The following is a 22,778-nucleotide window of genomic DNA, read 5'->3' on the forward strand; positions in this document are numbered from 1 at the left end:
GGGATGCCGCCCCTAGTATTTCTCTACCGAAAGCGCTCCACTACTTTATCCAGAACACCAAAGGGCGCGTCATCGATCCCCCACCATTTCGTTAGTCAATCGTCGATATCGAAAGATACCAACGCACTGCAAATTCCTCACGCCCTCACTCCGTCACTTTGCGAATTTCTACCTCACAATTGTAGCGTTTACTCCGCCAACAAAAAATATATTCTAATATATATATAATAAAAAAAGAAAAAGAAAAAGGAGCGACGGCAAAAGGAGGAGCCAAAAGCGAAAGCACCCCCCATATCTTCTTTCCACTTCGAACATAATCCACCTTTGCATCCCCATCTACATTCCCATCACCAGATTCGGTAGATTCCATTCCCTCTCTCTCTCTCTCCCTCCCTCCGCAAGCATTATTCTAAACTCCTCTCCTCTCATCCTCTCCAGCACCCAACCAAAAGGCCAGGGGAGGCTGTCTCATTTTCCATCCTTTTCCAATCCCAAGAACGACCCGACTCGCCTTTTGCCCCCCTTCTCTTTCCTATGAAATTTGGGAAGGAGTTCACGACCCATCTGGAGGAAACCCTGCCCGAGTGGAGGGACAAGTTCCTCTCCTACAAGCCCCTCAAGAAGCTCCTCAAGAGGTTCCCCTCCTCCGCCGCCGCCGACTCGCTCCCCCCGCGCCCCGGCCGCGACCCGAATGGGGCGCTCCAACCGGGCGCCGGGCCCTTGGTGGACTCGCAGGAATGGTTCGTCAGGATCTTGAACGAGGAGCTCGACAAGTTCAATGATTTCTACGTCGACAAAGAGGAGGAGTTCGTCATCCGCTTCCAGGTGCAGTATCAGGCTCTTGACTTTTTTTTTAAATAATTATTAATATCGTGTGCGAGGCTTGTGATTTTGCTGTGGAATTTCTGCTTTTGAATTGTGGGTTTTGTAGTTCTCGTGCTAATTTGTGGCTGGAGTTCTTTTGTTTATTTGTTTGTTTTTGGGTCGAATGGTTTTGGCCTGGAGAACTCGTGTTGCGATGAATGGACAAATTGGAGCGGAACCTTGTGCCGATCACTTCGGAATAGTTTGTTGTACAGTCGATTCTAGAGCTTCTTAAATTGACTTCAAGATGGTGGTGGAATTGCGCATGAAATAGTTCATGTGATGCTTGAAGTTGCATTGAAGAAGGGGATTGGGAAGTCAAGAAATTGTTTTGAGCGAGTCGCAAGGTTCGATGTCATATTAGAGCCGAGCTTTATGCCTAAAGAGTGATTGGGTTGGGCTCTGTAGTCACTTTTAGTCACTAATTCAGTGAATGATTCTTCGTAAGAATGGGAGAAGTGGCTGATTTTGTCTCCATATTGAATTCTAGCGATGAAGAATTAAGGTGTGGATGTGTTGATAAGCTTCATTTCGTAAAATTCTGTTGAAATCCTTTACTGCACTTTGACTTGACAACCAAGTTTTGCAATCTCATTTTCTTTAGTTATACATTCGAAGGTATTTACATTCATTAAAATATATTCACAATGATTATTATGTTTTAGATTCCAAATGGGAATTTCCTTAGTCAGATAAGATATTGTTTGTTGAATTGTGGATGTCTTTGCTTCATGTCGAATTAGAAGAGCAGTGGCTGATGGACATAATTGAAAAGCTCCTTCTTTAAGGGTATTGTCCTTAATTGTAGAAAGGGCTGATCAAGGCAGTTTTTTTTTAGTACTTAATTTGGAGAATCTACATTCTTGATCTCAAGTAGTCCACATTATCATAGAAAGAGCAAGACAGTGATGGCCTTCATTGCCCTGGTTATCTTTGATCTCAAAGTGGACATACTACAGTAGGGTGAAATTCTGGTTGTTGGACCTATTGTAATCATCATGCCTGCCTTTTCATCACTTCTGCTTTTCATCACTTCTTGTGGTCGCCTTGCTGCAGGAACTGAAGGAAAGGATAGAGCGTGTTAAAGAAAAGAGCAGCAGAGCTGGGACTTCTACATCAGAATTTAGTGAACAAATGATGGAAATCCGTAAGGACTTTGTTACAATCCACGGAGAGATGGTGCTTTTGAAAAATTACAGCTCCCTTAATTTTGCAGGTACTTTTGCTTCTTATCTTGGGTTTCATTTGTAGATCTCTTTTAAATTGTCACCTGCTGACAAAACAGAGCTTCTTCTAGCTTGTAAAATCTTTTATGGATGCAGTGTGTTGATTAGTGTGTTTTTATTGTCTATTGAAGTTTCAAGTCGAAAAATCATTGCCTTTGTTTCTTTAGGCCTTGTTAAGATCTTGAAGAAATATGACAAAAGAACAGGCGGCGTATTGCGTCTGCCATACACTCAGCTTGCTCTCCATCAACCCTTTTTTACAACCGAATCACTCACGGGGCTAGTACGAGAATGTGAAGAGAATCTTGAACTCCTATTCCCTCTGGAAGCGGAAGTTATTGAATCAAGCCCAGCCACTGGCAGCCCCTCAAACCAACAGACAAATGACACTGCTGATGTCCTGACAGAGCCATCCTCGACACTTGGGGAGGAAGCCACGGACATTTATCGGAGCACCCTTGCTGCGATGAGAACGATTCAAGGCCTCAAGAGAGCGAGCTCTACCTACAATCCACTTTCCTTTTCGTCCTTCTTTAGACATGATGATGAAAGTAATGGCGCTGTGACCTCCGAAGACTCGGCCTCAAATTCCCCTTGCACAGTGCAGAAGGGGGAGGACACTGATGGGGAGGACGCAGATGGGTCCCTCTAATCTGGTGAAGTTACTTTATTTGATTTTGGAGAACTAATGGAATTGAATAATCACGCTAATGTGAGCAGCGTGAAGAAGCTGACTGCAATCAATGTGAGTGAACAGCAAGGCACTGTACAGTCCATAGGCACAGCTTCTGCACTTGATGTAATTGAGCTTTTTAAGCACACTTTCTGGAGGGTTTGCTCTTGGTACAAGCCATGTGCAATTTGCTTTGCATTAAATGTTGCTTTTGTTCTTGAAAATATGAAGCACAGGAAGTGGTGAGTGTTCGATTAGTTGACTGGTAAGTTTGTATTATTGTTTTGCTCATCAGGTGAATCAGGAAGCTTAGTCTCTGAGAAGTGAGAACTGCAGTATCCATCTCTCTTTTGACTTCTCGCACCACTGTTTTCATTTCTTAGTGGCGTTCTCTGTTCCCTTTTTTTTTTTGTGTCTTTTGCATATATCCGTGTTCTCTTCCTGGGATTGTGAAATGGGAAAGCGAAAGCTTGCTTGTTTGATATGAAAGAACTCAAATTAGCTGCTGTACAGTTTGCAGCCAATGGCTGCTGCCGGGACATGCTGGTGTCATTGGATAAATTCTGTCACCAGCTTGACTCTGCAGGTCATTCATTTGCCATAGAGAAGAAGCGCATTGTTGGTTTTCACCTCTTTTCCATTTTTATTTTCTCTCCTCTCGGTCAGTCTATGCTGGTTCATCGCGTTAATTGTGCAAGGCGAGAGACCTAAATGATTGATTTTTCCATTCAATAATGCTACTTTCAGATTTCTTTGAATTTGATCGAGCTGTGTGTAACTGTTTGAATCAAACTCCCAATGCTCATTAAACTGCTGTTTAGCATTGAGGTGAAAAGCAACCCAGAGTTGGGTTGAAGCAATCAAGTATATTTTCTCACTTTTGTTGATGTACTAAGTCATCTGGTTGCTGAAATGCTTTGTACATGGCAAAAATTTGTGAAAGAACTGCAACAATGGAATGGTTTTTAATTTGCCAGGAGTAATGGATATCCGTGTTTCATTCTTCGATCTCAACGTGGTTTCAAGCAACCTCATCGTCTTAGTCATGGTGGAAAGGAAGGGGCACCGACTTGAAGGCCCGGTACTTGCCAACATTGTTCAAGTGCTCATTTTCCAACCTGGGGGACTCAAAGGAAAAGGGAATCACTGTCTCGTTACTTTATGTACGAAAGCAAAATTCCTGAAGTCTTGAGGTGCAGGGGACCGGAACGGAAGTATGCAAAGATGGCGTGGACAGTATCACTCTAGGATGGATACTGGTGTGATATTCACTGCTCATTGACACTGTCAATGAGCAGGTCAATGAGCAGGCGTGAATGTATTCTTCTGCTTCAAAGTACCTAGGTAAGAGTAGGGGAAAAGAACATGGCATACCTGAAAAAATTCCAAATTCCACGGCGGATGATTTCTAAGATGGCTACGACCGCAGTCAAGGCCCTTTTGTGTAGGAAAGGCGCCTCTGTGATGCCTAAGATGTTCTGCATCCATGCGAGTCTCAGTATGACATTTAGTACCTGCAGTTGCACATAAGTTGAGCAGAGTTGGTCCATCAAGCATGCTGTCCATAGCAGAAAATAAGAAGCGCAAAGAGCTTCCAGCATTCTGCCTTCAACCGCCTTCAACTTTTCTGCATGAACATCACCAAAGTTGCACGGCACAAAATGCGCATTTGCTTACCATGGCTAGGAAGTAAACACTTCTGTTTGGAATCGCGAGTTTATCTCTCAGCCAGGAGTTCTTAGAATTTTGCCTCAAGAGGCCCCAATCAATTACGAGATCCCAATATGTGTTGATGACCATTGCAGCCCCCGAGGTGGCTGCGGCAATGATCTTCCACATGACCCCCCCTCTCAATTCATGACTCGTTCTCGCAACAACCCCAACAATGGTTGAAAAGTACTTCAAGCCGTTGACCCCCTGCGTTTTGTCTTTCTCCTCGTACAGGCGCCGGAGGCACTAAAAACAAAGGAATGCCATGAGATTGTTAAGAACTAACATGACGGAACAAATACTATACCATCCATGCGAGTTTACCTGAAAAAAACGCATCCAATATGGAATAACTGCGACGATGAAGTAAAACACTTCAAAGACTTTGCTTTCGTTACACTTATCCGTTCTTCTTCTGAAGTCTCCCCAACCATAGTAACAGATATAAAACTCCAGATTTCTTAAGGCCTGAACCTGAAAAGTAGTTGCAACAGGTCCAAGTTACATCCAAGGAAAACCTTGGTTCAAAGATCACCACAAGAATGACGGTGTAATGAGCTAATTCAGCCCTGTTAGTTCAGAAGACCTTCACCCAGTATCTAACAGAACACGGTCACTAGATGTTGTCTAGGAGAGAAACATGACCCCTAAATCATTAGAAAGGATTTTGCTGAAGTAGGCAATGAGCAATTTTCAGAATCCAGCTATAGATGTTGAATAATATGTCAAGAAGATCAGATTAACGGATAACAGGTCCAAAAAAAAAAAAAAAAAAACATGCAGTTATTCTTTGATATTAGCTGATTCACAAAATCTGGTCACAGCCTCTACATTAATGCAAGCTGAAACCACTTTGAAATACACAGCTAGTAATGTAGAACTTCGTCACAAGAAGAAAGAGTGCTGCAAGACCAAACCTGGCTGGTAAGTTGATCTGCCAAGAAGAAATCAGGTAGTGTTACCTGCAACATCAATATAGTGAAATGAGGATCACCTCATACTTCATGAAGGTTATGTATGTGCGCCGGATTTCTCTTAAGTCAATGTGCTCACCTTGTAAAATGGCGCACATATACAATGCAAGGCACACTGAATCAGGAAGAAGCGGCTCGAACGGTAAATGATGTTGAAAGGGCAGAATGTAATGCAAATCACAACCTGTCGAGTGGAGTCCTTAGTCTCGTTAATTACCAAATCAAGCCTTCTCCTACTAACAAACTTATCCACTTTCAAATGCATAAGTATAGACATTGGATGATTGGAGCAATTTCATTCAATCTTACCATGACCAACCCGAGTGGAACTAATTCCGTCAATGCCTTATAGCTATTTATTGTTGGGTCCATATCCATATCAAGATTAGATAGAATGCCGGCCATCATTAAAACTGAGAGCCCGAACTAAGGAGGACGACTTCCCGATAACCCAGTTCTGTCCCTTTTTTGAATCCAAATATAAAGGGATAATTGATCCGATAGCGCCTCCAGAAGTATATGTTCGCAGCATACATGACCATATGCAAGATAATGAATCCGAACAAGCTGCAAAAAGAAGGTATTCCAGAATGATGCATCGATCCATTTAACTCAATATGCCACCATACGTTTTCCCAATAGAAAAAACCTTTCTAAATTTCCGTAGTTCAAATGGTAATGAACTCAGAGACATTTGAACTTGCCTATAAAGGGGAAACATAGTATTCATGTACTGGTTGCGCCCGGGACTTTTGAGGAGATCTCTTGCATGTAGAGCCACTATAATGCCCACCATAAGTGCCAATGAGAATCCAGTAAAGAAACCTACAAGCACCAGATAAACAGAAAAATGTACCCCCATGTACATAACTGATAAGAACTTGGGTAGAAAGAGGCAGTCGCAGTCTCACAAATTGAAAGAGCGTATTAGCCTTGTCTCGCACGTACAGAGAAAGTCAGTATATGATGGTTCATTATTTGGAACTAATGAGGTTTCTTCTCGTAGAATGTTTACCTGAAAAGAATGTAATTCTATGCTTTTCTCTCTTAGCTGTTGGTCTTAGGGTTCTCATCCCTTTATGGTGGTTTCCATTAGCAAAATGCTTAATAAATGCAGCTTCAACTCTTTCTATAAGCCTTGAAACCTGGGGTTCGAAAGATGATCCAAAGTGTATCCATTATTGAGAAGGATGTTGATATTGAGAAAAAGTTGTATCACAGTCGCCAGTTCCAACCTCATCAGAGCTGCCGAGGTACGAATCATCCACCATCTTTAAGTAAGACTTTGAAGCATTGCGATGAGTGATCTGCATCATTTGATATCAGCATAGCATAGTTGAGCATCAAAAAACCTTGAAGAAGATAGCTAGAGTGATAGAGTTAACGCACCTTGTCGTACTTCTTCATTATTTTGGAGAATGCCAGTTGGTTCAAGAAGCTGTTAGGTTAACTAGCTTGTCATTATACTGAGAAAAGGAATACAGATGATCCTCGATTATGCTAAAATTGGCAAAGATTGGCCTTACCAGTAGCTCTTTAGAAGTAGAAGCTTTTGGTAGAATTCTGTGAAAGCTCCAGTCATCAATTCCTCAGCTTTCCTCAGCTCTGCCTTGGTGAATGATACATCCCAGTTTGAACTCGTCAGGATTTCCTTAGCAGCTAATACTGCACTTTGAGGTTGGACAGTGATCTTCACATGATCCTTGATACTAATTGGAGCTGGTCTGTAGCTGGAGCTATCAGCTTTTCTTCCATTGGCCTCATGATCCGTATCTGCAGCTTTTGCGGTGCCATCATCTCTATCTTCCAGTTTATCGTTTTCCTCACTAGTCATCTCAACTTCTTGGATAACATCCATTCGTGTCCATTTTAGACAGAAAACAGAACGAATCATGAAATTGTTAGATTGAGATTTTCCTCACAAGGCCGTAAGGGGAATCCATGCTAAGTCCTCCAATTTGCAAGGTTGAAGCGTCTTACACTAAGATCGCATCATTGCGGAGGCTAAATGTGAAATATGGTCATCTAGATGCCATATTATTTTTTCTTCGAATTTTCGCCGCCGGCAAAGATTAAAACAGATTCAATTCAATGATACTTGCACTGCAGCTTTCCAAAAATTTTCATCTGAAGAAAACGAATTTGGAACGCCAGTTTGCTGGAGGCAAACTTAGACAAATACAGAAATCCAGACCGGCATTCGTGCTAGATGCCCTGATGAAGACATTTTATTTTATACTTGGTAGGTGAACAGACATATAATGAAGTTTCATACCAGGACAAGAAAAGCAGCTGAAAATTAACATGCACACAACCTTACCTGATCTTGTACTGCCGACAGAAACGGTGGCTGGGGATGAAGAGATACCAACAGCAGCGATGCTAGTGTTGGTTCCCGATAATCCCATGACTGGTTTCTCGACCCTGATGCGAAGAGTGATCAATGCATTCATCTGCTTGCTCAGTTCATCTGCCTCGGCCACCACTTCCTCTACCTTCTTCTTATAAAAGCCCAAGACTTTGTTGAACTCGTCATCCAGCCTCCTGAAGAACAAGAGCTCATACTCGCCTCCCTCGTCAGACAACCTCAGAAACGTGGTCTGGTACCTCCTGTGATCCGATCCCTCCTCTTGAACAGCACTGAGTAGTATCCCTTCTTCTTCTTCACTACTTTTCTGGGGAGAATTCTGGTCGTACTGATTCGATAGCCCACTGAATCCTCGGTAGAGTGACCCCCTTCTCTCTAAAGGGCCCTGCGAAGAGGTTGTTGATGCTTCCGGGGATGGCAGTGAATTCAGCTGTCGATGGCGCTGGGCGTCCTTCAAGATCGACTTGAGAAAGTTGTAATCCATGTAGGCGTCTTGCCATTCTTGCACCATTTGGGACACGAACTCTTTCCCAAACTTCATCTTATGCTTATGATAATACAGATGTTGCTTCCTGGTTTGCTGCTTCTTCAGCCGAACATGAATGAAGCTGTAAAGAAGTCGTTGAACTGCAAAGTATTGATGAAGGGAAAGTGTTCTTGGCCTGTATATGGAGACGCTAGGCAAGACTCAAGAATGGAGAGAATCAATCAATATCAACGCGTGACAACAAGAACAAGTCTCTCGGAAGAGTAATATGGGATTGGAAAGGTCCCCTTGCTTCGGACGTTTCTTCTCATGCCTTCAATTATAATCTCATTTTAAAGATTCCGGTTGTTGAGGGTAATGGCACAAATCAAAGAATTAAGATCAAACCAAATCACACAAGTGCTAAAGTCCAGGGATTTTAAATTCAATTTGATTGATTCTAACGGCTTGCAATCTCTTTTATAAATGCATGTAATCTCTCGTAATCACACTAAGATCAAGTGCTAAAGTTTGAGATTTGCTAGGATATTATACCTAATGAACACTGTCAATCCTACGTAAAATGATGTTAGTCACTTACATCGTGCTTTTTATCTTATCTTCCTTTTACTTTCATTTTCACAGTTCGAGTGGCTTAGCCTCGAAATGCAATTGCCCTCTGCAGATTAGAACTCTGAGATCTTTCGCTTGCTGTTTTTTTTTCTTTTTGGTAAGGATCTTTCGCTTGCCGTTTAACTTCAATAACAACAACCATTTGAGAACATACTTGGTTCTCGAGAAAAAGAATGCGACCCGCTTTCAATATTAGTTCTTACCTTACGATACCACTAATCTAATGTCATTTAAATAGCATGGCCTGCGTATGGGCAAATGTCACTTTCCGGTCCCATGCATGGACAAACTCCCGAGATGATCGCTTGCGTTAATCGAGTGATAATCAAATGGAGTGTCGCGTCGACAAGAGCAGCCAGTTGCTGCAGAATAATAGACCCGCTGCCGCGCTCACGAATACCTTTCTTCGTCTGGGGCCAACCATTGATGTTCAGCAGCGTACGAACGCTCAAAAAGAAACTGAAGACTTGAGTAAAATCTACATCATGCGCAGCGACATGATCATTGTTTTTTGAACCATTCAATTTCCTGCGGATTGTTCTATCACGTTGATGATATAAATATACAAACGATTCTCTAGCTCCAGCCACCTCGCGCGGATTTCCTGTTTTTGGCAACCCCGCGTGGAGGGGAAACATCGGAAGAGTCTCAGGTTCTCATTCGATGCATGAACCCACCCTGGAATCTAAACCATCTTATTGAACATATGAATACCTAGCGACAAAGGAGGTCGTAAGCCACCATAGACGCCGGCACCCAGTGGTAGCAATCGGTCGCCGCACCACGCTAGAGTGCACTTAGAGGTGATGAAATGGGTCAGGATCAGGTGTACGTTGGGTCCGGATCAAGTCAGGATAGGTAAGAGCCATGATAATTGTATTACATAAAATGGGCTAAAATGTGTTAAATTGTTCAATTTAGATCGGACAATTTTCACCCATTCAAGCCCAATTCAACCTTTTTTTTTTTTTGTCGACCTTTTGATACTAAGTAGATGGAATACAAGTAGTAGGAAAATCAACACATAAGATAAGAAAGAGTTCGTGCACATTTTTTTAAAGGCTTACATGGAGGACATTTTGTCGTCCAGGCAAGATCCACCACCTTTTGCCTCACTGCCACCTCCACGCCCCATCCGTTATCTGACCACTGGACCCATCCAGGCTGGTGTCTTTATTCCTCTGTGCGACACTCACCCATGTCTCTAAGTTGTTGTGCCATACGAAGTCCTAGCCCAGAACCCAACCTGAGCACCCAAGCTCCCTCGTCGATTCGGTGAGCTAGTCCCTGAAGTCACGCATTCTTCAGACAACATTTAAGGTGAAAAATTTGTGAGATTTGCAGCCCAAGTAGGGTCGGATATGGTTGAGTTCAAATTAACTTAAGCACTATAATTGTATTGTATAAAAATGCATCATAATAACGATTTTGGTTCGGATTTTGAATCAACTTATGCATCTGATGGGCCTAGAGTGCACCAATCATTTGAACAATGAATCTTGAATTAAGGTGTCACGCAAATTTCATAATGACTAGACTCAAAACATACACTTTTATAACACACCTGGGACATCATAGACTTAAAACTTACCATACATCGTCGTTATCAAGTGTCAGAATGCCTTTAACATGTACGAAAATGGTCGTTCCACGTGACAGCGTCTCGTCGTGATTAAGTGTAGGAGCGTGGGAAAATATAAGTGTGCGGTGCAAGGGCACACCTGAGGAACGCACGTCAGATCGTGAGTCATTTGTTGTACGTTGCTTCTCGAATTTCGCTAAGCAACCAACGATAACAAGTAACAACCCCGCTAAACTCTCTCGCCACCTTCAGAAAAGGGGCAAAAAAAAAAAAAAAACCAGTAGATCTCACATGAGGGAGTGTAGCTCGCACGCCTCCAAAAAATTCTTCACGTAAATCACCAGTCACCGAACCAGAAGTACGGGAAAGAAGGAAGGAAATTACGAGATGTCGAGGTTTGATGCGGTCTCGAGGATGGTGATGCTGGTGGTTTGCATGTGGAAGGTGGTGAATTGCATGCGGTTCGACATCGAATCGGGCCACTCCAAATGCATAACAGAGGACATCAAGATCAGTGCCGTGACTGTTGGCAAGTACTCCCTCGTCAATCCTAACGAGGGCTATCCAATGCCGGACGATTACAAGCTCACCGTCAAGGTGCATGAATCATACCCTTCACTTGATTTTTCCCATTTTCTTCTTACTTCGAGAAATTACAGCTCCCTGGAAATGACTGGGGACAATATGGAAGTGCACAGCTCCTGGCTGTTATCCGTTTGTCAATGAGGCTTTTTTCTGAGGACTGATGAGATGAATGTTGAGCGAGGGTTTTTTGTGTTTATAGGTGAACTCACCTCAGGGACACAACTATCATCATTCGGACCATGTTGACTCGGGTAACTTTGCGTTCACAGCAGGTGAAGGAGGCGACTTCTCGGCATGTTTCTATATGCCCGAGCTCAGGCCCCCGAGGACAATGGTGATAGATTTCGACTGGTGGACTGGCATCGCTGCCAAGGACTGGTCTAGCGTTGCTAAGAAGGGTACCATCGAAGTAAAGATAAATACTCAATTCTTCAAACTTCAGTTCAATGTTATTTACTGCTTTATTGACTGAGTAAGATTGTGTGCCCAATCATATGTTCATAATATCCCGGGATTTGCTATATTTGTGGGTTAATCTCTCTCTCTCCATTTTGGATTAGGCAATGGAAGTCGAGTTGAAGAAGCTGCTGGACAAGGTTGCATCCATTCATGATGAGATGTTTTATCTTCGAGAGAGGTATGATAAGTGAAGCCGTCACACAATAGAGCATGCTCGAATTGGTGACTGCTTGTTGTCTGAATTAGACCAACATATCCTATTGGTTGCATCATCGCAGAAGTCAAGCTCATGGTCAGGGTACATCTCAATGAAAACACAGCAAACTGCATTGAACTTCTAAATGGATGAAGTCGCTGAAAAACTTCTGCCATGTACAAGCTGATGCTCTTCATTTTATGGCATGGCATTGAGTACTTACTTCACACTTCAACATGAGACTACTTCTTTATCGCCACACATTGGAAATTGGTACATGAAAGTAAAACCCTTCGACATGCGCTTTGGTTGTGTTTTACAGAGAGGAAGAGATGCAAAAGCTTAACCGGTCGACCAACTCCAAGATGGGCACCTTCAGTTTCCTCTCGCTCCTGATTTGCTTGTCTGTGGTGGGTCTGCAATTCTGGCATCTCAAGTCATTCTTTGAGAGGAAGAAGCTCCTTTAGGCCTCCATTTTTATACTAAAAAACCCCTCATTTGAGGCACTGTCGCATGCTATTACAGTTCTTGCAATTCCCTTTTGCACCTACTTTATGCAAGATTTGAACGGAGTAACTAATCTTCAATCGCATCCAGTCAGACCATGATTATGGATCTTTAACAATGTTCTGATCGAGCATCTCTGCTTAGCATCTCCCGGCGGTTATTGATTGCCTTGGTTTTAGGTGATTGCTTGTTCCTCAGTTATTAAAACATAACACTAGCCAAATTGAGTGGTGGCGTTAGTGTTACTACTTACGAACACGTTCTTTATTTTCTATATGAGAAGCAAAGTCATCTGTTGTTAAGCTTTCAAACTTGTGAGTGTCCTTTTCGTGAATTTCGATTTGTTTCGTTTGTCATGCAATTCTTCCGGAGATCATGTCGTGCCTGCATTGGACTTCCAAGAGGAATCGAGAGGATCAATGAAAACACTTCGCATGAAGAAGGAACGACTGCTGTCCAGTTAGCAGCCAATGGCCGCTGCCCAGATCTGCTGACGTCATTGGATGTGCTTTCTGTCACCAGCTTGACTCTGCACGTTCCTTATGTGCCATTGAGAAGAAGTACATTGTTGGTTTTTAACTATTTCCCATTTTTCTTTTCTCTCTTCTCAGTTTCAGTCTATCCTAGTTCGTTACTTTAATTGTGCAAGGCGAGAGACCTAAATGATCGATTTTTTTCCTTTCAATCGTGCTACTTTCAAATTGCTTTGAACCTGATCGAGCAATTCTAATACATGCGTATAATCTGTATCAATGGAGCTTCAAGTTTCTTTGGGTTAGTGAATGTTGCAAGGAAAAAGAAAGAGTTTTCTATAAAGGAGTGATTGATATGGTAGCGCCTCCAGTAGTATATGTTCGTGGCATACATTACCATATGCAAAATAATGAATCCGAACAAGCTGCAGAAAGAAGGTATTCCAGAATGATTCATCCATCCATTTAAAGCCACCATATTGTTTCTCAATAAAGAAGACGTTTCCGAGTTTTCCATCGTTCAAATGGTAATGAACCTGAAAGAAATATTTTAACTCACCTATAAAGGGGAAATATAGTTTCCATGTATTTTTGGCGCCCTCACTTTTTAGGAGATTTCTTGCATGTACAGCCACTATAATGCCCACTACAAAAGCCAATGAGCATCCAGTAAAGCAACCTACAAGCACCAGAAAAACAGAAAGTTGTACCTTGATAAACATAACTGATAAGAACCTAGGTAGAAAGAGGCAGTCTCAGTCTCACAAATTGAGCGCTTGTGAAAGTGGGGTCCCAGTCACAAACAATGGATTTATGCATCCCATGGAGCCGAAAGATATTTTCAAAAAATGCCCTTACCACCGTTCAGACTATGTAGGAGTGGCTAAGTGCGGTGAAGTGGGCTATCTTTGATAAACGGTCAACGACAACGAATATAACAGTCTTACCGTTGGAAGCCAGTAATCCCTCTATGAAGTCCATTGAAATGTCCTCTCTAATTTGCTTCGGAATCGGCAATGGGTGGAGCAATCCCGCGGGCTTGCAATGCTCCGCTTTATTTCATTGGCAAACTTCACAATTTCGGATGCATTCCCGCAATGTTGCTCTCATGCCTTTGCAAAATAAATTCGACTTGAGATGTTGGAGGGTTTTGTGGAATCCCTCATGCCCGGTGTCATGTGTCTCTTTAGTGATGATGGGAATTGAGTCCGAGTCTTGTCCGATATAAATTCGGTCCTTGTAAAATAGCATGCCATCTTTATTTTCCCACGGACCAATTATTTCCCCTGATTGAAGCAGCTAGTGCAGCCTCTGTAACTTGGCCAGCCGTCCACTCCTCTTTCATTGTGTCTAGCCATTGTGAAATTGGTTCAATAATGCTACTTTCAGATTTCTTTGAATTTGATTGAGCAATTGTAATACGTGTGCGTAATCTGTTTGAATCAAACTCCGAGTCTTGTTGGATTAGTAGATGTTGCCAGGAAAACAGCATGAGTTTTCTTTTTAACGCGAACATTATCCAATGCTCATTAAGCTGCCATTTAGCATCGATGCCTTGATCCTCCAAACACGTGCCCATCCCTTACCTTGGTCGATTAATAGCAACGTCCCAGGACGCATCGCCGATCCTTTTATTTAATATGCATTCGGAAGCATATAAATAATCCCCATACAGTAAAATAATATGATAGAAAAATAGGGCCATAAAATTTCAAACCACACAACCATGCTTATATACGTACATACATACATACATAGAAGACTATGTCATATATTATACAAGTTGGTCTAGGTATATAAAAATATATGCATCACGGCAGGTTTCTCAAACAAGGGATGGGGTCTAACAACCACAGATATTCATTATCACTAAATTCTTCCTACTCCACCTCCTCGTTCTCATCAATCTCCTCTTCTTCCTCGCTCCAGTTGGCGACCTCGACTGAGTACACCGGAGAATTAGAATTGCCTTCAAGATTGCAATCCTTGGCATCCACTACTGATCCACCCTCAGGATCTACTGTGCCTTTCCCAAGCGCAACCTCCAAAACATTATGAGGTACGTCAGATTCCGGCACGAGACCCTCCCTTCACTCATCATGATAGTGACGATATTATGACCGGTACCTAAGAGACACCTTTTCGGGTTCATCCACGTCAACCCAAACAATGGATTTTATCATTACATAATCCAATCTTTTAGGGTGAGAGTGTATCGGAATATAATAACCTACTTTATGACTTCCTTCGGTATACCAAAATGCATGGGAGGAGGGGGAGGTGCTGCCATCTAGACCTGAAATGTTGTCCCACAACAAGGTAATATTACGTCTCAGCAAGTTTTATATTACGCCCTAAAAACTACCTAAGCACAAATAGGCGTCAGAAGACTTACCCTGACCTCAGTTCTTTCCTGTAAGTCAGTTCAATTCATAAATATTGACAAGTACATCATCCACTGAATTCAATCATATCAACTCATCGATCAATCGACTTAATTGATTATATGTCATCGAGACAATTACACGATCACCTCGATTAATCATTCTCAAATCTTAGCCACGGCCTAACAGGCACAACCTAGATTAAGTGGTAGTCATGGCCCCACTGACAACTTTTCTATATTTGGTAGTCATCACGACTCCACCTGGCAATTTTTTAGGTTTAGTGGTAATTACACCCCCACTAAACAATTTTCTAGATTTAGTAGCATTATAGCCCCACTCGGCACTTTTCTTAGATTTAGTGGCATCACAGCCCCACGCGGCAATTTTTTTTTTTTAATCCACATTATCTAATATTTGGGATAAATCCCTATAATCTCAAATTTCGCTCAATCACCACAATCCGGTACTCAATTAAACAAATAGAGAACACCATAGCAATCAGCAAGAAATTCCGGTCGTCGACTATCCCAGCCTAATTTCTAGAAAATAAATAAATAAATAAATAAATAATTACGGAAAATAATAAATAAATGCAAATAAATCCAATTTAGGCCTGTAATGCCTAATTGGATGCCGAAATGGACCCAAAAAAATTCTGAATTTTGTTCAATAAATAAAAGCATGAGTCTACTCGCTAATGGCACTATCTAACCACCTAACATGCATCGGCAAGACATTAAATTAATTGCTCTACTCTAATCTATCCACCTAATCGCACTTAATTAAATCTAATCAATCTCTAAATGTAATTAATTGACTAAACGGGGTTTAATGAGTTCAACTCACTTGTTCGGCCAATGGTTCGGTGCAAAACGACGAGAACGCGACAGGAGCCAACTTTCTCCAAAGCAAGCCTAGGTTTTGAGGCTTGGAACCACCTGAAAACGGGCCATGAAGCTATTGGAAAACCCACAAAATCAGCCTCTTTTTTGACCTGCAAAATAGAGTAAACAAGCTGGTTATGGTGAAGCAAGATTGGTGGAGGCAGCTAGGGTGCTTGGCGGGTTGGACGGCGGCTCCGGCGGGCTTCCACGGCCACTCACGGTGGCTGGATAGCCTCTTGGATGCACAAACAAAAGGCTGGGACAACGTGAGGGCGAGAGGGAGGCGGTGGCATGGCAAGGTAGCAGCGCAAACGGTAGAGCGTGCAATGGTGGCCAACGGCGACTTTGACGGCGTGCGAGCAGCTCTAGGGCAATTGGCTGGCTTCCTTGCTACTGCTGGAATTTTGCAAGGCACAATGAAGGTTGCACTGGGGGTGGACAGCAGCCTTGGAGGGAGAGAGGGGCAAGAGAGGGACCACCATAGCCAAATTTTCCAATCAAATGTTCCCTTGACCCATCCCTAGCCAAGTATGGCTTCTATGGCTGCAATTCAGCCACCCATGCCCATCCTACAACCCTTATATTGGTCCAAAACTATAGGGGGCATACGAATTTCCAAGATTTCTCATTCAATTGGGCTTAGTTTCTTGCTCAATTCAACCCCCTTTGGCTCAATAAATTCCGTTATCGAGTGAATACCCAAATTAGTATTTTTCCTCACCAATCGAACTATCTTGCTTCCCATTTCGTGATAAAAAAAAAAAAAAAACGATCCCCCGGCATTTTTAGAACAAAAACGACCATAGGACGACTTTTTCCCAAAAAATCTCGAGTTGCAAAAACATCTTCTGAGATTGAGTTGATGTTTCTAGAATTTATTATGACATGATAGAACCTTCAATTTCTAAAATCATATTCAAATTCGTGGTTAATTTCACTCAGCGCGTTTTTAGCGTGACCTAAGCTATTGGGTAGTTTTCAGAAATTTTTAGTGCAAATGACTAGTAGTCGATTTTCTTCGAGCCACAATAAACCCACTCGACACATTGGCGACTCTTGGTTGTTGTAAAAATCTTGAGGATTCAAATACGGACACAGGGTACCAAAACGATAGATAAATTAGTCTAGTGCTGGCCGACGAGAATTTTCAAATTTAGTAGTCTCACCCACGATTAGCCACACATTTCAGTAGAACTGATCTATCTCTGATTTCAAATTGATTTTATACTATGCCGTAATGGCCTTTAAAGATGAGCACGGTCAAGAAGCCGATTTCTGATCGAATTCTTAGTCTATCGCATTAAAATTCCTTAATGGCTTCCTCAGATAGTCTAGTTATCTTAATATAGTTATTTCAAGAGTGATTAGCTCTAAGAACAGTTCTATAGGCATGTCGATGAAATGTCCGATTTATTCAATATAAATCAGGATTGAAATCTGGGATGTCACAAGAAGCAACCTGGTGTTGGGTCGAAGCAATCAAGTACTCTATGATGTATTTCTCACTTTTGTTGATGTACATAAATCATCTAGTTGCTGAAATGCTTTGTAAATAGCAAAAATTAGTGAAAGAACAGCGACACGTAATAATGGTTTTCATTCGCCAGGAGTAATGGATATCCGCATTTCATTCTTTGATCTCGATGCGGTTTCAAGCACCCTTGTCGTCTTAGTCATGGTTGAAAGGAAGGGGTACCGATTTGAAGGCCCGGTACTTGCCGACATTGTTCAAGTGCTCATTTTCCAACCTGGGGGATTCAAAGGAAAAGGGAATCACTGTCTTGTTACTTATGTACGAAAGCAAAATTCCTGAAGTCTCGAGGTGGAGGGGACCGAAATGGAAGTCCTCAAAAATGGCACGAACAGTATTCACTCTAGGATGAATATTGGTGCGATATTCACTGCTCATCGACCGGCAGTGTCAATGAGCAGGCGTGAATGTACTCTTCTGCTTCAAAGTACAATGGTAAGAGGAGGGAAAAAGAACAGGGCATACCTGAAAAAATTCCAAATTCCACGGCGGATGATTTCTAAGATAGCGACAATCGCAGTCAAGGCTGTTCTATGTAGGAAAGGCGCCTCTCTGAAGCCTAAGATGTTCTGCATCCACGCAAGTCTCAGTATAACATTCAGTACCTGCAGATGCACATAAGTTGAGCAGAGTTGGTCCATAAAGCATGCTGTCCGTAGCAAAAATTAAGAAGGGCAAAGAGCTTTCGGCATTCCGCCTTCAACTTTTCTGCATAAACATCACCAAAGTTGCGCAGCACAAAATGTGCATTTGCTTACCATGGCTACGAAGTAAATGCTTCTGTTTGGAATCGCGAGTTTATCTCTCAGCCAGGAGTTCTTGGTATTTCGCCTCAGGAGGCCCCAGTCGATGACGAGATCCCAATATGTGTTGATGACCATCGCAACCCCCGAGCTAGTTGCGGCGATGATCTTCCACGTGAACCCCCTTCTCAATTCATGACCCGTTCTCGCAACAACTGCAATGATGGTTGAAAAGTACTTCAAGCCGTTGAACCCCTGCATTTTGTCTCTCTCGCTGTACAGGCGCCGGAGGCACTAAAAACAAAGGAATGTCATGAGATTGTTGAGAACTAACATGATGGAACAAATACTATACCATCCATGTGAGTTTACCTGAAGAAAACGCATCCAATATGGAATAACTGCGACGATGTAGTAAAACACTTCAAAGACTTTGCTTTCATTACACTTATCTGTTCTTCTTCTAAAGTCTCCCCAACCATAGTAACAGATATAAAACTCCAGACTTCTGAAGGCCTGAACCTGAAAAGTAGTTGCAACAGGTCCAAGTTACTTCCAAGGAAAACCTCGGTTCAAGACCATTTCAAGAATGACGGTGTGATGAGCTAATTCAGTTTTTTTAGTTCAGAAGACCTTCACCCAGTATCTAACAGAACACGGTCACTAGATGTTGTCCAGAAGAGAAACATGACCCCTAAATCATTAGAAAGGATTTTGCTGAAGTAGGTAATGAGCAATTTTCAGAATCCAGCTATAGATGTTGATTAATATGTCAAGAAGATCAGACCAGCGAATAACATGTCAAAGACAAAACATGCACTTATTGTTTGATATTAGGCGATTCACAAAATCTGGTCATAGGCTTTACACTAACGCAAGCTGAAACCACTTTGAAATACACAGCTAATAATGTAGAACTTTGTTGCAAGAAAAATGAGTGCTGCAAGGGCAAACCTGGCTTGTAAGTTGATCTGCCAAGAAGAAATCAGTTAGTGTTTCCTGCAACATCAATATAGTGAAATGAGTATCACCTCGTACTTCATAAAGGTTATATGGATGTGGCGGGTTTGTCTTATGTCAGTGTGCTCACCTTGTAAAACGGAGCACATATACAATGAAACGCACACTGAATCAGGAAGAAGCGGCTTGAACGGTAAATGACGTTGAAAGGGCAGAATGTAATGCAAATCACAACCTGTCAAGTGGAGTCCTTAGTCTCGTTAATTACCAAACTAAGCCTTCTCCTACCGACAAACTTATCCACTTTCAAATGCATAAGTATAGACAATGGATGATTGGAGCAATTTCATTCAATCTTACCACGACCAACCCGAGTGGAACCAATTCCGTCAATGCCTTATAGCTTTTTGTTTTTGGGTCCATATCCATGTCAAGATTAGACACAATGCCGGCCATCATTAAAACTGAGAGCCCGGAACTAAGAAGGAGGACTTCCCGATAACCCAGTTCTGTCCCTTTTTTGAATCCAAATATAAAGGAATAATTGATCCGATAACGCCTCCAGAAGTATATGTTTGCAGCGTACATCACCATATGCAAGATAATGAATCCGAATAAGCTGTAGATAGAAGGTATTCCGGAATGATTCCTCGATCCATTTAACTCAATATGCCACCATACGGTTTCCCAATAGAAAAAACCTTTCTCTATTTCCGTAGCTCAAATGGTAATGAATTCAAAAGAGACATTTGAACTTGCCTATAAAGGGGAAACATAGTATTCATGTACTGGTTGCGCCCGGGACTTTTTAGGAGATCTCTTGCATGTAGAGCCACTATAATGCCCACTACAAGAGCCAATGCGCATCCTGTAAAGAAACCTACAAGCACCAGATAAACAGAAAAATGTACCCCCATGTACATAACTGATAAGAACTTACGTAGAAAGAGGCAGTCCAGTCTCTCAAATTGAAAGAGCTTATTAGCCTTGTCTTACACGTACAGAGAAAGACAGTATAGGATGGTTCATTATTTGGAACTGACGAGGTTTCTTCTTGGAGAATGTTTACCTGAAAAGAATGTAATTCTATGCTTTTCTCTCTTAGCTGTTGGTCTTAGGGTTCTCATCCCTTTACGGCGGTTTCCATTAGCAAAATGCTTAATAAATGCAGCTTCAACTCTTCCCATAAGCCTTGAAACCTGGGGTTCAAAAGACGATCTAAAGTGTATCTATTATTGAGAAGGATGTCAATATTGAGAAAAAGTTTAGTATCTCAGTCGCTAGTTAAAACCTCATCAGAGCTGCCGAGGTACGAATCATCCACCATCTTTAAGTAAGACGCTGAAGCATTGCGATGAGTGATCTGTGTCATTTGATATCAGCATAGCATAGTTGAACATCAAAAGACCTTGAAGAAGATAGCTAGAATGATAGAGTTAATGTACCTTGTCGTACTTCTTCATTAATTTGGAGAATGCCAGTTGGTTCAAGAAGCTGTTAGGTTAACTAGCTTGTCATTATAATGAGAAAAGTAATACAGTGATCCTCGATTAAGCTAAAATTGGTGAAGATTGGCCTTACCAGTAGCTCTTTAGAAGTTGAAGCTTTTGGTAGAATTCCATAAAAGCTCTCGTCATCAATTCCTCTGCTTTCCTCAGCTCTGTCTTGGTGACCGACACATCTGAGTTTAAACTCTTCAGGATTTCATGAGCAGCTAATACTGGACTTTGAGGTTGGACAGTGAACTCCACATGATCCTTTATACTAATCGGAGCTGGTCTGTAGTTAGAGCTATCAGCATTTCTTCCATTGGCCTCATGATCCGTATCTGCAGCTTTCGCGGTGCCATCAACTCTATCTTCTGGTTTATCGTTTTCCTCACTAGTCATTTCAAGTTCTTGGATAACATCCATTCGTGTCCCTCCTAGACAAAAAACAGAACGATTCATGAAATTGTTAGATTGAGGTTTTCCTCACAAGGCCGTCAGGGGAATCCATGTTAAGTCCTCCAATTTGCAAGGTCGAAGCATCTTACACTAAAATCACATCATCGCGGAGGCTAAATGTGGAATGTGGTCATCTAGATGCCATATATATATATATATATATATATATTTTTTTTTTTTTTTCCCAAATTTTCGCTACTGGCCAAGATTCAAACAGATTCAATTTAATGATACTTGCACGGCAGCTTTCCAAAAATTTTCATCTGAAGAAAACGAATTTGGAGCACCGCTTTGCTGGAGGCAAACTTAAACAAATACAGAAATCCAGACTGGCATTTGTGCTAGATCCCTGATGAAGACATTTTATTTTCTGCTTGGTAGGTGAACAGACATAAAGAACTTTCATACCAGGACAAGAAAAGCAGCTGAAATTCAACATGCACACAACCTTACCTGATGTTGTAATGTCGACAGAAACGGAGGCTGGGGATGGCGAGATACCAACGGCAGTGATGCTAGTGTTGGTCCCCAATAATCCCATGACCGGTTTCTCAACCCTGATGCGAAGAGTGATCAATGCATTCATCTGCTTGCTCAGTTCATCTGCCTCGGCCACCACTTCCTCTACCTTCTTCTTATAAAAGCCCAAGATTTTGTTGAACTCGTCATCCAGCCTCCTGAAGAACAAGAGCTCATACTCGCCTCCCTCGTCGGACAACCTCAGAAACATGGTCTGGTACCTCCCGTAATCCGATCCCTCCTCTTGAACAGCACTGACTAGTATCACTTCTTCTTCTTCACTACTTTTCCGGGGAGAATTCCGGGCATACCGATTCGATAGCCCGCTGAATGCTCGGTAGAGCGATCCCCTTCTCTTTAAAGGGCCCTGCGAAGAGGTCATTGACGCTCCTGGGGATGGTTGTGAATTCAGTTGTCGATGGCGTAGGGCGTCCTTCAGGATCGACTTGAGAAAGTTGTAATCCATGTAGGCGTTTTGCCATTCTTGCACCATTTGGGACACAAACTCTTTCCCAAACTTCATCTTATGCTTATAATACTACAGATGTTGCTTCCCGGTGTATTGCTTCAGTCGAACATGAATGAAGCTGTAAAGAAGTTGTGGAACTGCAAAGTATTGATGAAGGGAAAGCGTTCTTGGCCCTTACTATATATGGAGAGGCTAGGCAAGACTCAAGAAAGGAGAGCGTGAACCAATATCAACGCGTGAGAGCAAGAACAATTCTCTCGGAAGAATAATATGAGATTGGAAAAGTTCCCATTTCTTCGGATGTTTCTTCTCATGCCTTCAACTATAATTTCATTTTAACGGTTCCACCACACTTATTGATGATGTATAGTCAGAGAGGGATGGGGAGAGAGAGAGAGAGAGAGTGGTTACAAGCGAAAAGTTGGTCTGGGTGTCCCTACGTTACAGTCACGGCTGATAACAAGTTGAGATACAATAAAAAGTCTGAGTAAAAGTGATGTTCGCCGCTTACATCGTGCTTTGTATCTCATTTTCCTTTACTTTCGTTTTCGCAGTTCGAGTGGCTTAGCCTCGAACTGCAATCGCGCAATGCAGATTCGAATTCAGATCTTTCGCTTGCTTGT

At 42.1% G+C, this 22,778-nt stretch overlaps 4 protein-coding genes across 4 annotated transcripts; 2 read left to right on the forward strand and 2 right to left on the reverse strand.

The window, feature by feature from the left end:
- The first annotated feature begins 306 nt into the window (after positions 1–306).
- Positions 307–3,141, forward strand: LOC104419376 (SPX domain-containing protein 4). The gene is made up of 3 exons (XM_010031013.3): positions 307–825; positions 1,921–2,080; positions 2,258–3,141. Exons 1-3 carry the CDS (start codon positions 535–537, stop codon positions 2,740–2,742), a joined length of 936 nt encoding a protein of 311 aa, XP_010029315.2. The 5' UTR covers positions 307–534; the 3' UTR covers positions 2,743–3,141.
- A 575-nt stretch (positions 3,142–3,716) lies between these two features.
- On the reverse strand, positions 3,717–8,516 carry LOC104419375 (phosphate transporter PHO1 homolog 9). Its single transcript, XM_039302048.1, is given in 14 exon segments — positions 3,717–3,881; positions 4,138–4,277; positions 4,441–4,719; positions 4,798–4,947; positions 5,391–5,435; positions 5,527–5,631; positions 5,757–5,872; positions 5,875–6,014; positions 6,152–6,272; positions 6,463–6,592; positions 6,683–6,754; positions 6,837–6,885; positions 6,974–7,315; positions 7,767–8,516. Coding segments are annotated over 14 exon segments (2,358 nt in total). The 5' UTR covers positions 8,357–8,516; the 3' UTR covers positions 3,717–3,802.
- Positions 8,517–10,949: 2,433 nt separating this feature from the next.
- Positions 10,950–12,203, forward strand: LOC104419374 (transmembrane emp24 domain-containing protein p24delta7). The gene is made up of 4 exons (XM_010031011.2): positions 10,950–11,093; positions 11,281–11,490; positions 11,642–11,718; positions 12,059–12,203. The coding sequence occupies exons 1-4, from the start codon at positions 10,953–10,955 to the stop codon at positions 12,201–12,203; spliced, it is 573 nt and encodes a 190-aa protein (XP_010029313.2). The 5' UTR covers positions 10,950–10,952.
- Positions 12,204–14,596: 2,393 nt separating this feature from the next.
- Positions 14,597–22,439, reverse strand: LOC104419373 (phosphate transporter PHO1 homolog 9). The gene is given in 16 exon segments (XM_018863127.2): positions 14,597–14,758; positions 15,112–15,129; positions 15,950–16,041; positions 17,647–17,735; positions 17,984–18,123; positions 18,277–18,555; positions 18,634–18,783; positions 19,216–19,260; positions 19,352–19,456; positions 19,582–19,840; positions 19,981–20,101; positions 20,291–20,420; positions 20,513–20,584; positions 20,667–20,715; positions 20,803–21,145; positions 21,621–22,439. Coding segments are annotated over 16 exon segments (2,643 nt in total). The 5' UTR covers positions 22,210–22,439.
- Positions 22,440–22,778: the final 339 nt, after the last annotated feature.

Source organism: Eucalyptus grandis, chromosome 9, assembly GCF_016545825.1.
Source record: "Eucalyptus grandis isolate ANBG69807.140 chromosome 9, ASM1654582v1, whole genome shotgun sequence".
NCBI lineage: Eukaryota > Viridiplantae > Streptophyta > Magnoliopsida > Myrtales > Myrtaceae > Eucalyptus > Eucalyptus grandis.

Bases quoted from the DNA above. Each gene is read 5' to 3' on its own strand.
- LOC104419376 (XM_010031013.3), top strand. From the start codon at position 535: ATGAAATTTGGGAAGGAGTTCACGACCCATCTGGAGGAAACCCTGCCC. The intron at 826-1,920 runs GTGCAGTATCAG...GCCTTGCTGCAG, and splicing joins AGTTCGTCATCCGCTTCCAG to GAACTGAAGGAAAGGATAGA. The intron at 2,081-2,257 runs GTACTTTTGCTT...TTGTTTCTTTAG, and splicing joins CAGCTCCCTTAATTTTGCAG to GCCTTGTTAAGATCTTGAAG.
- LOC104419374 (XM_010031011.2), top strand. From the start codon at position 10,953: ATGCGGTTCGACATCGAATCGGGCCACTCCAAATGCATAACAGAGGAC. The intron at 11,094-11,280 runs GTGCATGAATCA...TTGTGTTTATAG, and splicing joins ATTACAAGCTCACCGTCAAG to GTGAACTCACCTCAGGGACA. The intron at 11,491-11,641 runs GTAAAGATAAAT...ATTTTGGATTAG, and splicing joins CTAAGAAGGGTACCATCGAA to GCAATGGAAGTCGAGTTGAA.